Source organism: Glossina fuscipes, unplaced genomic scaffold (assembly GCF_014805625.2).
Source record: "Glossina fuscipes isolate IAEA_lab_2018 unplaced genomic scaffold, Yale_Gfus_2 28, whole genome shotgun sequence".
Classification (NCBI taxonomy): Eukaryota; Metazoa; Arthropoda; class Insecta; order Diptera; family Glossinidae; genus Glossina; species Glossina fuscipes.
Genome location: NW_023998423.1, coordinates 15,803,435 through 15,818,146, shown reverse-complemented (window position 1 = coordinate 15,818,146; position 14,712 = coordinate 15,803,435). Strand labels below are relative to the sequence as shown.

The 14,712-nt window shown below is 33.3% G+C and overlaps 2 protein-coding genes and 1 long non-coding RNA gene across 6 annotated transcripts in view; 2 read left to right on the top strand and 1 right to left on the bottom strand.

Moving 5' to 3' along the window:
- Positions 1–3,773: 3,773 nt before the first annotated feature.
- On the top strand, positions 3,774–6,197 carry LOC119636397. The gene is made up of 4 exons (XR_005247135.1): positions 3,774–3,844; positions 3,906–4,489; positions 5,569–5,913; positions 6,000–6,197. It is a non-coding gene; the product is annotated as an uncharacterized LOC119636397 (long non-coding RNA).
- Positions 4,485–5,635, bottom strand: LOC119636396 (chromobox protein homolog 1-like). Its single transcript, XM_038031713.1, has one exon. It carries the CDS (start codon positions 5,434–5,436, stop codon positions 4,924–4,926), a length of 513 nt encoding a protein of 170 aa, XP_037887641.1. The 5' UTR covers positions 5,437–5,635; the 3' UTR covers positions 4,485–4,923.
- Positions 6,198–6,876: 679 nt separating the features above from the next.
- Positions 6,877–14,712, top strand: part of LOC119636568 (ras-like GTP-binding protein Rho1) — a 10,038-nt gene continuing 2,202 nt past the window's right edge. The window contains exons 1-2 of one of the 4 annotated variants that reach the window (XM_038031974.1): positions 6,877–7,134; positions 8,236–8,396. In XM_038031974.1, coding sequence (XP_037887902.1) covers positions 8,241–8,396 — 156 coding nt within the window. In that variant the 5' untranslated portion in view covers positions 6,877–7,134; positions 8,236–8,240. Of the gene's footprint in view, positions 7,135–7,273; positions 7,378–7,998; positions 8,143–8,235; positions 8,397–14,712 lie in introns of those variants that run through there. The other 3 variants (XM_038031976.1, XM_038031975.1, XM_038031972.1) reach the window with 3 other exon arrangements.

Below are 14,712 nucleotides of genomic sequence, written 5' to 3'. Positions count from 1 at the left end.
TCCCATCGAGGCTGAATGGCGTAAAGTCTTCTTCGGCTTCGAGTTCAATTTCGTAGCTCATCTTTTCCATTAGCAATAAGCGTCGTTCGTTGTGAAACCGTTTACATATTTGGAGATCTGTGAGTGCCTTAATCGGTTGAACAGTTTTAAGATTTCTTCCGATGACCTGGTTCTTTTTCGTCTGCAGACCGCCATTTTAGTGAAGAAAATTTCAAGGAGGTCCTGGCTTACCCTGTATGAAGCCCTAGTTATGGGGATGAAATTTTGGGTGGCCATCCGCGTGTCAGCCGCTAGCCTGTCCATCTTAAAAGCTTGCAGTTCACCTTTGAACTCCTCCCAATTGGTGGTCGATACGGAGCTCCGAAGAAAGACATTTGTGAACGGCACGAGTATTGAGTAGAATTTGCAGATATGCATGGCTTTGTTGAAAGTACCCGCGAAGACAATTGTTGCTTGCAGCGCCGCTGGAGTTACGTTGTTGAAAAGCTGTACTAATTCGGCCGAGGTGATCAGATTGTTTGTATGCGGCCCCTCCGCATCCAGAATGCAGAGCTGAGCGCGTTTCTTTGCGATAGTTTCGCTTCTTTGGAGAAGTCTAATAGGGGATTTTCCTTTGTTTTACTTTTAAATCAGTCTAATAGGTGGACTATCTGCCGTATCAGCGCCGCCTTCCTTGATGTCGATTGTCCACCTATATCATACATATTTTCTAAGATATTTTCTAGCATAAATACTAGGCTAGATGGCTTTCTGTGTATTGTACTATCGTCCCGTTCTGTTTCCCCCGTGGTGTCCATTATCCTCCTATTTTCCTCAACATTTTCTACTTCCATTTCTTCTTCTGCTTCATCTACTTCTGATTCTCTTCTTGCTCCTGCACATAATTCTTCTAAACCTGGCAGAAAATGTTCGTCTACTTTGTCTGTGTTGACGAAACCTAAGAAATTCTCGTCACTGGCCACAATCCGTCTATTTGTGTAATCCTGCAACTGACCCGTCATTTTTACAACCGTTCACGCCAATCCCAATTCCCTCGCGTACCATATATAATCTACTAATGTCGTGCGAACGCTATCGCTTCTACCAACCCTTCTTAAACTACGTCTAACAGTTCTTAATTTTTTCAAAACTCTTTTATTTATTTATTCTCGCATTTTATTATAGAGTGTATTTATTATAGAGTATTATTATTATATAGTAATAACATATTAATAATGTATTAAAATCAAATATTACACATCTCATAAAGCTAAGCTAATGCCGCTGAGTAGAAATAAAAAATTGCTAAGGAGACATCATCCAGAGATTTCCAGGAAAACTGTACGAATCTCAGATGGTTGTCCTTTTAAAAATACTTTCCAAATAATCCATATGAATGTACTCACGCGTAATTCCTTCTTTCTCTCCAATAACTGAATTTACTAAACACTACACAAAGTTTTGATTTCATTTTCGTAAAATTTCTCTATCTTCAAAAACTTCATTTATTAAACATTACACAAACTGAAAATTAATTTAATACAATTTTTTCCCTTTCAAAATTAAAAAACTGTGCGGATGCGTCTTTCAAATATTTTTTCGCAATTTTCTTCCAATTTTTTTTTCTTATATTTAACAATTATCCATTTTGCCAAACTTCTTCGTGCACTTGTAAAATTTCTTTGGTTTCACAGAAAGCCGTTAACTAGTTTTTTCCTTTACACCATTTATAAAAAAGGTACCATGTGTGGAGAAAGGAGAGAGCAAAGAGTTTCTTTGAATAAATCAGAAAAATGGTAAAAAAAAAATGAAACAACAAAAGAAAGTGATAGAAGAATAGCAGAATTTATAGAAGAATGAAATAACAGGATATTTGAATAGTATAATAATAGGATATAATAATAAAATAGTACAATAATTGAATTATAGATATGTACAATATCTAGAACTCTTCACTTATAATACTCAATAAAACTCTTCATGTAACAATTTTTATTTATGCTTAATACAAATACGCGATGAAACACGCATAAAACATCCAAGACCCAAAGAGGCTGATTGCTGTAACTATATTTAAATGGATATTTAACTTTACGGCAACGTAGAATGCAATGTGCAATCCACTCAAGATGGAACTAACAATTGTGAAATTGAGAAGAAAATTTGTTATGAAAATTTTTCAACTCAATATCGTCTATAGCAAAATGAATTTGAATGTTCTTTTAAACATATTTTCACAAGGAAGCTTGGAATGTCACGCAAATTACATTTAAGCTTTAAGAAAAATCGTGTACTTCTCGTAAATAGGCGGTTATTTTCAACATTTAGAGTATTTCTAATAGTAAGTGTTGGATAATTGCAATAACTTGCAAAAGTTGTTTTCGCACTATTAACATCATATTAGCCTAATTAGAAGACCCTAATAACTCCAACCATTTTCATATTTTACATTTTTTTAGTTATCAAAGATGTGCTCAATTGTGTAATTTTTTGTGCGTGTGTGTAACTGTGCTGGTTGAGTTGTTGAAAGTAAAACAGTGTTGCAAACTTTTATGTGCACATTATTAGGTTTTGGAAGGAATTTGTGTAACGTTAATATAATTAACTTGAAAATATTAAAAACGCTATAATTGCAAGCATACAATAAATCCAAAGAGCGTTACTATATATATATATATAACCTTGATTTACAACTGCACAATGCGCAGGACATCTTCGGTTCCTCCGGCAAATGGGTACACGTTTTATGTATTTTTAAAGCTACCGCATTGTCGGAAACTTTGTCACAGATGTCGGCAATTTTTATAAAAATACATTTTCAATTATTGAGAAGTGTAAACGCTTACTCTCAGATGTAGGCAGTTTTTATACAAATTATTGAGAATAATAAACGCTTACTCTCAGATGTTGGCAATTTTTATACAAATTTTTGAGAATCATAAACGCTTACTCTCAGGTGCTCGCAAATTCGCAGCATTTTTCCCCATAACTATATTACTTCTAATTGTTTTTGATTTTTTTTGGTTTGTTGAGTAAAGATGGACTAAGTCAATAGATTTAGCTTATATGTCCAGATAATAAACTGTAGTAATTTTGGTCCAAATATATATAAAACGAGAAAAAAAAGAGCGGCCGTAATAATTGGAGCCGGTATTTTAATGCAATTTGATTACTCGTCACAATACATTTACGTACAAGTTGCATTTTTTAAAAAATACAGATTACGTACAGTAATGATATATTAAAGTTCAAACAATTAATTGAAAACAACCGATAATTGAATATTAGTGTGAGCAAAATCTACGCCGACAGGGTTTACGCACAGATTGTACAGATTGACATGCAGATAGAGATGGCTTACTTGTTCCATTGTTTACGCTGATCAAGAATATATGTTCACCAAGTCTCTGCTTTCCAGGCATATATAAAATCATTTATTTGAAAATGATTATAATTCTTCGTTCTAATCGTGAAAAATATAAATTGAAATTCTTTACTCAACACTGTGAATCGCGCGCTGTTGATTTGCTAACTTACAGAAGAGGAAGAAGTACAAGAATTAATATTCTAACATAATTATTTAAATTTTTTTTCATTTATTTTTTTAAGACAGTTTTGTATCGCATTATTTTGACATTTTTCCATTTTAGCTTCAAAAAGTTGAGTTTAGGGATTAAAAGCCACTTTTGTTTGTGCGACAGTATTACTAGACCTAACTTTTAGCATGCTTCACTTTCGCAATATCAAAAGTTAGGCCTGGCAATACTGCATATACCAAAAAGACTGCAACGCACTTACTAAACTTAATCATGTTCGGAATGTTGTAAGAGTGCGGAAAAAAAGCACAAAGCAATCCGCCTGGGAAGTAAGTATTGCCAATGTTATAAGGAGTACTTAAATACTATTTGTTTTTTGGTTTCTTGAAGACAATATAACACTCCTATTAAAAATATTTGGCTGTAGTGGAAAGAAAAGCCCGTGATATACCTGTACAGCTGCACTACTATTGGAGGGCTGGAAATATATAAAGTATCGATAAGATGATAGCGGAAACTTAATTCCTGAAACAGGAAAGTTCAGATGCTGGTAATACAGTATTCAGTTAGCTTTTTTTTTGTCTGACCGCAAATGTAGTGACAAACCTGTAAATGCTAGTGCTTCAATTTTTTTCTTATTCATTTCCAAGATCGTTGTCTCTATCTACGTTGCTCTGTATTGCCATTTTTTTTAATACGTTTTCTATCACGTGTACCGTTTTCAATACCGATAAAACGCGTTTATATGCGAAGCCATATTTTTTAAATTAAGATTATTATTATTTTTTACATACGTTTGATGTTTTACGCGGTGTACTGATGTGCCGTGTATAAATATATATGTATTCGCTTATCAGCGTCTACAGAGTAAATGATAGAATGGACATGGCATCTACTCACCATAAGCTTCGAAAAAAACGTGCTAAAGAAAGTCTTGATAATCCCGGTGCTCGAAAAAAATCTACAAAATCGTTGTGAGTCCACAGCTCAAGAATTGCATATTGAATACTTCAATAAATGCTCCTAGGCGGCGATATGACTCTTCAGTACATTTGACCATACAAAGTTGTTTCATTCCAATCCGCTCCACCCAGTTTACTTCTGACCTTATATAAGATCAATTTTGGCCAATTACTCAAATGTGAATAGTCGGAAGTAAAATATCACTTTATTGGGAAATCTTAATAAACACTCCAAAGCAATAAGAGGAATGTGGTTTTAATTACATTAAATAAAAAATAATTTTTTTCTTCTTTAATTTTAAAGTATCTATTGAGTAAATACGCATCTCGATGAATAAATTTGTGAAATAATCTAAAATACACGTATTTGAAGTGTAAAGTTTGAATTAAATTACGCAAACCGTATAATATTAAAGCTCATTTTACAAGGTTAAAACAAATTTTATTCACTCAGAGTTACCTTCTTTTTTATCATCGTCAGATCCAGGTGTATACCAAGTGAGTCGTTCTTCGTAAAATTGGATAACAATTTGAGGACACATGGTATTCGCCTCTTTTGCGGGCACCAAGTCAGCCTCGTCACTTCCACTCCATTTCATGAGAAACATTAGTTCTCCTGAAGAATCTGTAGCACCCAAAATCTTTAAGGGTTCTAAACCGCGATCAAATCCTGTTGTTTTGCGGTTGTTTCTTTCATCTTCTACCGCCTTCCGTTTAACTTTCGATTCATTACTTGGAGCGGAAGAAGGGCGCTTCTTAGTCTCTTTTTTATTTTTCAACGAGTCTTCAAAAGCCGCTATTAGATCAGGGCAGTCAAGATTTTCAACAGGTTCCCATGTGTTATCACTTCGGGGATAACCTTTCCATTTCAAAAAATATTCAGTTTTGCCATTTCTTATGCGTTTATCTTCGATGCGTTCAACAGAAAATTCTGCGGCTTCTCCGCCTTCACCGTCCATATTGCTGAAGCCTCTCTTCAAAGAATAACCTTGTGCAAAAGAGATTTTTTGGAAAAGTGACGCTTAGCAATACTTGGCCTCGTATTTTATATTATTAAAACACAATTCTTTTAATAAAATTAAACGAACTAGAAAATTGTCGCTGAAAGTGTCAACTGTAAATTGTCCGAAGCGATTATTTTCCAATTTACTTTCAATAGTGCGTTTGGTGCTTTATTGCTTTTTAAACAATGAGAGAGAACTTAACACACTCACATAATATCAAATGTGGTGCCCTGAGTTTTAAAAAAGTGTCAACCGATAGATAACAAAATGGAATTAAAAATAGATTTTTCTTGAAAAGCGCTCGAATTTCTAGTCGTAAAATCGCTTATATTTGCCGGGAAATTGTTTTCTTAAAGATATTTCTCCTATGTCAATAATTTAAAAATAAAAAATGGAGTGCTGGCAATGCTGAAAGTAAATTGTCTTCAAAAAGTAAGAATCTAATTTTAAATATTAATTGCAGCGAATTGTATATTAATTTGCTTTGACTTTTCGATCAAATTGTAATGGTATACTAGAAGAAATAAGTATAGAAAAAACTAAAGGAATCAATAAATTTCGAGTACTAATCTGGATAAAAATAAATAAAGCCTGTAAAGGTATACATATATATTTGGAAGAAAAAATCCAAATGATTAAATTGCAACGAATAAGTTCGTTTCGAAAAGCTGTGAATTGGGCTTCTACCGTTAAACGAGATGCCGCAGATATCCTTGGCACTGGTAAGTTTCATAAGTTTTTGCATCTGCGCTAAAATATCAGAAACTGACATTTTAAAAATTTAGCATACAACATATTCGAAAAACGCGTTCAACTCGGAAAGAATTGGCACAATGAAGGAGAAAAATTATATTTTATAAATTACTGTGATATCGACCTACAGTGCTTAGAAAATATTTCGCAAAAAAAAGTTCTGATCAGGCAAACAATATTTAACCACCGATATACAAATGTCAAATTTGTTTTTGTATATTAAAGTCCCCCACTAAATTTTCTCGTCTTCGTAACTATAAATTCAATGAGATCTTTGCATATACAAGCTAACTTTGTCACTTAACATGAAACTTTTCCCACAAATCTATTGGCTTAGTCCATCTCTGTTCAACATACCAAAAAAAAAAAAAAAAAAACATGAAACTTTTCTTAATTCCACTAGAGCTTTCTAAATTTTTGATATTCAATTTTTTCTCAACTACCAGTCTATCTTAAAAAAATTTTAACTTTGGTAATTTTAGATTCCTTATACCAAATTTTATTGCTACCGTACTACTACTACTACTACTTTTGGAATTATGATAGAAAGAGTCAAGTGCATTGAAAATTTGGCAGCATTGCAAAATTTCGTCGAATATTACACAAAATTTTTGAACTTAGCACCCCTGTCCATTAGCAGAATACGCCATTTTCGTTAATCTTCGTGTAAATCATCGTATGTCAAGGCGTTGTTCATCATAATTTTCAAGAAGACTTGCATGGGAAGAAAAATTTTATTTTTTGCGAGGTTTACAAAAGAGGTTCCGAATTGAGGCTTTTTAACATTGCTTCAAATAATAATAATAACAAATAAGAAAAAAGTATTCACACAAATTTTTTACAATATATTTAATTTAATACGAACGAAACGGGAGTGATTTCCAGTTAATTTAAATTAAAGTATGTGTTGTACTTAAAAAGGATAAAAATGTATACATATATAAAAATTTCTAAAAATTAAGTCTCAAATTAACTTGAATTCAATTAAGGATTTATTTACTTAAGAAAGGACATAAAAACAAAGATTAACAAAAAAAAAGTGCTTACTGGTATAAAAGTGAATTGCAATGAAAGTAGAAAGAAAAGAAAACTGATGGTGGCTATGAAGTTTATAAGTGTTTTATGGGGTACGGAGAAGAAGGGGTAGGGTGTTGTCTTATACTTTTAACATTACGTAGTTTTATGCATATGTGGGTACGTGTGTGAAGCAATGAGTATTGAGTGTTTATTTGAAAATTTACTGCGGTCATATGTACATATTCGTACTGTGAAAAAAAAGAACAGACGATTTACAGGTTATTAAAGTAAATCTTTTGATAATTCATTCATTTGCTTAAACTGTTAATCCATAGTTTTGCATTTATAAGTTCGTGGGAAATATAGTAAGGGAATAATAACATGGACGAGTTTTTCCAATCTTCTTTTCATTCTTTTTTTTTAGTGGAATTTCCGCTAACTAATGAAAGAGGCTGAGCAAGCGAAATATGTTAAATGTCGAACGGTAGCATACTAACTTGGTTTGCTCGGTCAGTCGGTCGCACGGTTGTATTATATTCGCCGCAAAACTCACACATTTTCGCATTCCTCTAAAACAAACTACGCCGTAACAAGCAGCAGCGAAAAAGCTAAAGTCAAAAGCGATCGTCATTGTCATCGCTCAAAGAAACTGAAGAATAAAACGAAAAATTAGAAATAAAAAAAATCGTGGAATTTTTAAGGCAGTTTGTGTAATATATTTACAAAGACGGAAATTAAAGAAAAAACAGTAAATTTTGTCTTCGTTATATTTCGCTTTGTTACTTAATTCCAATATTAAGTTTCCTGCAGTTTCTCGAGTCGTGCTTTAGAAGAAACCTTTAAATAAAAAAAAAATGCAGTGTGATTGGTTTGAATCATGCTTTAGTCCTAGTGGGTGTTTGCTTTTTTCAATTATTTGTTTTAATGTCTTATGACAATGTTGAGCCATTAGAGTGTAATTTTTTTCTTTTTTTTTTTTTTCAGAACCAATGACGACGATTCGCAAGAAATTGGTAATTGTCGGCGATGGTGCGTGCGGTAAGACTTGCCTACTGATAGTCTTCAGTAAAGACCAGTTCCCAGAAGTCTATGTGCCCACTGTTTTTGAAAATTATGTGGCCGATATTGAAGTCGATAGTAAACAGGTAAGTAATGCAATTTTCTTGCACTCTAAACAAAAAAGAAATTATTTAAATCTTCTCACAATTTCTGTTACACATTTTGGAATAACGCGGAAACATTTTTCTTTGATTGATTGGTTTGGTTAACCATCAATGTAAAGAGACAAATACATATCAATGAAGGATTGTTCTTTTTTTTTTTTCTTTGGTTATCTATATTAGATGATAGTAAGAACAGAAAATGGAAGGGGAATTTATTGTACCGGACTAACAACTAATTTCTATGTCAAAGCTGGTGCTCGGAAAGTCATAGGCAAATAAGCTAATAGGTTTCAATAAACCAACGTAGTAAATGAGTTTGTAATGATAATAGATTAGTACTTTCTTTGTTAGGGCTAAATACTCTGATGACAGCTTTGTTCTTTCCTCTCGGGAATTGTTTGGCTGTTCATGTGAGTCGATTTTTCTCCACTGTTCTTGGATGCGTAAATTATTTTATGAAATTATGACCTATTCGATGCAGATGTTATTTTGATCAACACACGTTATCGTCTCCTAGCTCCAGTATTAATTATTAATATTTAATTAATTTTTAATATTAATATTTCTTAATACGTGTACGTTTCGATCTTTTGTTCTCCCTTACGCTGTTTGGGCTAAGCATTTTATTCAGCTTTTCAAAGGTTTCGATGTCCTCGCCAAACTTTGCAAAAGCATTCAAAAATATGCCAGTGATGCTAATGGCTCATAACAACTTCGATCCACTTTCCCTTCTATTGCTATGTGTTTTTATACCCATCACCGAAGGATGAGGGATTTAGTCATCATTTTGTTGACAAGTTTACAGCGCCCAAAAGGGAGCTTCAGAGACTTCCTGTAATAAGCATAAATTTCCGTATCGATTTAACCACGTTTGCATGTCCGTCTGTGCAATGTCTATTGTATAAAAATTTCTTTGGGAAATATTAAGATATTGACTAAGAATTTGGCAGGAACAATTCCTACTTGTAGGTTGATATTGCAAATGAGCCAAATTGGTCAAATGACAAGCCTGCCGCATCATGAAAATGGAGAATACCTCCGTCTTTCAAAAGAGAAAAATGGATGTTTTGCTCACTGTCATAAACTGCAGCAGATAGATCTACAAAAATTTGAAAGTATATTCTATGGGCGATGCTGTTGTAGCTATTCAAAAATGAGAAAAATTGGGCATGCCTAGCCATTTTTATAGCGTATCAATATTTAATTTTCTTTTAAATCCGACTGAGTAACCGAATAGGAAGAATCGCTATAACAAAGTGTGTGTGTTCGCTGGATAGAATCTCAGTGCGGTAAAGTTTACTTTGGTAAAGGCATAGTACTTATCAATTGGGCTCTCATCTCGACCACTTCCGTATTTCTTTCTTTCCTTTTCCTCACATCTTTCTGGATGTCACCGCGTTAGTGCGAATAGGGGACATCCTCTAAGTGATTAATCACATTAAAACAAAAAAAAACTCTTCTCAATACTTTCATAGCGTGCAGAAGCAAGCTTCAAAAACCCCATAAAGCATCTAATCTCATCCATCTGTCTGTCTGTCCATCTACCTGCCACGTCCGCGAAAAAGCTCTTTTCCATAAATTTGCAAAAGAATTTGAACACGATCCAAAGAAAGGGTACACCTAAAACGCCCACACGCCTACCCTACAAAAGCTGAGACCATTTTTGCTTTCAGTATTTTCTGCTTGTTGCTCATAGAGCACAACATTTGCACCTTACAATCTGCCACTTTTAATCTGAAAATAGAAAAAATCAACCTCTCCCAAACAAGATTATAGAGCACATGAATATTTTTTTCCTGTTTTTTTTAATGTTTTTTACGATAAGTCTGATTGATATAAAGTATTCGGTCACGATCGAAGAATACTATTTTCTTACTTATTCTTACATCTCGTATTTATTAGTGGTTTTGAGATCGATTAATTTTAACGAGACGGCAAGAGGATATCAATAAACTTAAATCTTAATAAGAGTCCAAGATAACTTTACAGAAACGTCAAACTTGATTTAGATTTGCCTTTAAAGCACTTAATTTATGTGGATTTCCAACACACATTGTATTGCGCTACATTTACCAAATTTCCTAGAAAAATTTAATAAAACAATATTTTTTGATACCTTTATCAATCGTTATCTGAAATCGTTGTTTGTAAACCACCCTTATGTCAATTTCAATGAAAGCTGGCTTTGTTGTGAAAACAAAATTAATTATACGTTTAATAGCGCAACGTGAATTTTTATTGTATACGGTACTCTGCATTTTTGCGGCGGTTTATTTGTTTTTTTTTTTTTTAATTTCAATTTAATCAAGAACATTTGTATATTGTTCTAAATCAGAAGTCGTTTACCTTGGGTTCGTGCATTTTCTCAATTTGAAAAAAATAAATTATAAGTAAATTTGTATACCGTACACCAATATTGGTGCAAGAGTATACTAAATTTGTGTGATGGGGTTGAGATAGACGCAGCTATAAAGATCGAATCAGAATCGCATATTCTGAATCGATTCAGGATTGTTTGTCCGTGTGTCCGTGTGTTTTGTTTTCTAGTGTTTCCCAAAGTCTTTTGAACCAAGGATGGAGGTTATTGAAAATGGTTCAGATCGGACCACTTATTTTAAATCTTATTTTAAATGAAGTGGGAGGGGGAGCTGTGCCCCTACCATAGTGTTTTCAATTGTTTTAAAATATCTTTTTATTTTGATTTGAAGGATCATAAGTAAGTAACTGACAAGACAATAGGACTATGGAACCACTTGGGATGCTAACAAAAGTTTATTGAGAAATATTAGTGCCAAGAACAAAGATTTTCCTCTAATTGAAGATCTTAAGTACAGTCGCGTAACGAATTTGACGCTTGATTTGACGGGAATCGGAAAAGGTTTGCGGACGGATGTTTAGAGAATCTTAAGTAAATTTGCTCTGAACTTTTGCGGAACGTTTCTGGGTGAAGCGAAGCCTTTTGATTTCATCTTTACTCGTAACAATATACAAGATCACAGATAATTAGATTAAAACTTCTTGCATGCATGCCTTCTTTGTCTAATAAGGTAGGAGTCCTTTTAAGAGATGAGAGTGAATTAGATTTCAATCATTTGTTTCCTCATGTATTAGTATGTGACTTGACTGAGAAGGGGCAATGAACCTAATCCTTTCTTATCACAAGTACTCATCGTCTTCAGGACTATTATTTTTTGTTAACGCTGTTCAGTTGTGAAACTCACTACCGCTGAAAGAGCCCTTCTAACATCTATACCTACCGTCCATATGTATCTATGCTTAGTTACTGTACCGTGCAATGCAGTTTGACATTGACATCGCTCCCATCATTAATATTGTTATCATATTATTATAATTAATTTAGCTAGAAAAGTAAATACCAAGACCAAAGTGCTAGTATCTAAGGCTATATATTTTATTATAAACTCTATCGCACTTGGAATTTGAATCCACGATCATTGAGTTGTTACATCCTTTCCCTAATCGACTAATACTTTAAGAAAGTATTCTATAATTGGAATGAGAACGACTGCAAGAACGAAGATGACACGCAGCAATTCACCCGCCGACCTCTTTTCGCACTTCAACTCAACTTCGCGGAACCGCATGCCAGCCAAGCCATACTGCACCGATCTGAGCAAGTGGTAATTAGAAGACGCCATGTCTGGTGAGCATGCTGAGTGCGGCACAACTTCCCATTCGAGCTGCAACAGTGCATCCTTGACTACTCTTGCAACAAGTGGCCAAAGAAAGGCATCTTCAGTCAAGTTATGTCGCCACTTGTAAACTGTTGAACTCAAAACCGATAATTGGGCTATGATGAGGCAGGAGCACCATATGCCTCTGATTGTGTTTCGTGGACTTTGGCGGCAGATTGTTTCAAATAAATCGTAAAAGTAATGAATTTGGAAGAAGAAGAATTTGGAGCGCTCTGTGATTAGCGTCGGAGTACGCTGAATAAATCAATAATATTAAATGGAAAATTGAATTTATGTAGAGAAAGGTGAAAACCAAATCAATTCAATCGTTGTGTAAATTGGTTTTGTTCCATTTCTTTGCCATTTTTACGTGTAGAAATCGCTGATCAAAATTTCCGCAAACACTTCACAAATTATAGTAAAGATAATAATTGATTCGAATATTTATGTCGTAGTAGTAGTACATTGTTGTCCCCTATGTTTGTGTAAGCGTTACAAAAATGTATACAGATCAATAAAAGAATCAGTTCTGATAGCTTCTTTTGTCAGCATCGCATAAATAGCTGCCATTTATTATTATCTAACGTAATTTTTATTTTCTCTTCTTCTTTGCTATTATTATTAATCGTTTGTTTACTTTTCTATTTGCAAACTTTTTTTTTTTTTTTTATTTATTTATTTATTTATTTTTTTTTTTTTGGAAAATGTAGCGATCAAGGGGTTTTCATTATTCTGCTTGGCTATTTTTATTAGAGCATTTAAGCGCCGTGCTATTAGTAGTCGATGTGCGTGCGTACAGTCACTTAAGCTTATAATAATGAGTAAACCGTTATATGGTGTAACTACCTATATAGTATATTTACAAAATTTATTTATATCATTATCTCAACAAGGGAATGAGTTGTCATTTACCATTTAAGCTGTGCATGGGTAACTTTTCTTTATGACTCAAATTATTTCATGCAATAATATTGAATCATTCCAAAAATAATGCGATTTTATTTAACTAATCGAAATGTAAATCGATCGATTTGAAAAACCTGCATCGGCCGACATTACCAATTGGTTTTCTTCTTTTTCGTGTAAAAACTTTTTCAAAGATGAAGGTAGCTTAAGACTCTTTTGCAAATCTTTCGAATTGTCCTAAGACTAAAGGCAAAGTGAAAAAATAGTTTCCACGAAGATATATCATGTGAATCGACATTTAAAGACATCAGCACTTTTTATGCAAAGATATTTGCTTTTCTCAGGAATGATGAGAAACCGTGACGTGACCTCTTCAATAATATGAAGAAGCCAAGACAATATGGCGAAGGTGAGAAATGGATACGGGGGAAAAGAAAACACAGTATATTAAAGGAGGTCTTTACCTGGACGCAAATTTGATATCTCCCTGAATGACTCCAAGTATTTTGAAGGCAATGATGGTGGAAACCTTTCATCCTAAATTTATGCACATCGCAAGACCGACCCTACAAGCTCGCGTTAAGACGAGAGTTTGAGCAGAAAACTGAATCATGCTCAATATTAATCGTGCTTGTATACTTGTCTCTTTCTTTTGAATGATCGGTTTCAATTTGAAGAAAAATTTCTGTGGTTTTTTTTTTTTTTTTTTTTAAGTACATCTCGACGATGTCAGAACGATATTAAAACAGATAAAACAGCTATAGTTAGCCGCGACCTATCACCAAATTGCCTCATGAACATATCTCAAAAATTGCGACCTGTAGGTTGAACTTAAGAAAACAGGGCAGGTAATTAAGAAAAAGGTTACGAAGCGATCGGTAGCTCGGAAGCCTTTTTGGATGTTGCATATATCCGCACAAACTTATAAGCGGTTTTTATAAAAAATGTTTTGGTATTTTTTTTTTTTTTTTTTTTTGTTATCTCCTATTATTTATGGGATAATCTAATATTTATAAAGTGAATGATTTACGAAAGTAATGGGGAATGGGAGAGGAAGATGGGTATGAGTTGTCTAAGAATCGTTTCAACTTGCATTTGATGAAACCAAGCAATTATTTCCTCTCTGCATTTAATTTACTTTGAGAGAAAAAGAGAAATTCCTCTAATTTGTTTATATAAATTGTTTGTGAGAAATTTTTCGAATTATTTATTAGTTGTTTAGTTTTATTGCAAGCATTTTCATTAAATTATTGCATTTTTTCATTAAACTCAATCTGTGTGAATTTCAACAAATCCAAACGTGTGTGTGTATGCATGCATTTACCCTTGAAATTAGTTTTTTTTTCTCTTTCCGTGTCTATGAACTCTCAACGTTTGTCTCATGATTTACTTTAGGTAGCTTAGCACTGCTGCATACATACTCTGTCTACTGCATATAGTTTTTTTTTTTTTTATCTATTTTTAGATAACAGCTTTTTTTTGTGCTTATGATGGAGTGTCCGTTATATTTGTAGACATACTATTCGCCTGTCTTTGCACTTAATCTATTATCTAATGTTTTTATTTTTTAAATTTATCCTTCTACCCAATTTCTTATCTCAAAGAGTTTTCACTTCATTAAATCATTAAAAAACTTAATAGCTTAAGAATTCAACATCACGGTTTTTAATGCGCTATAATATATTTACACATTAAAA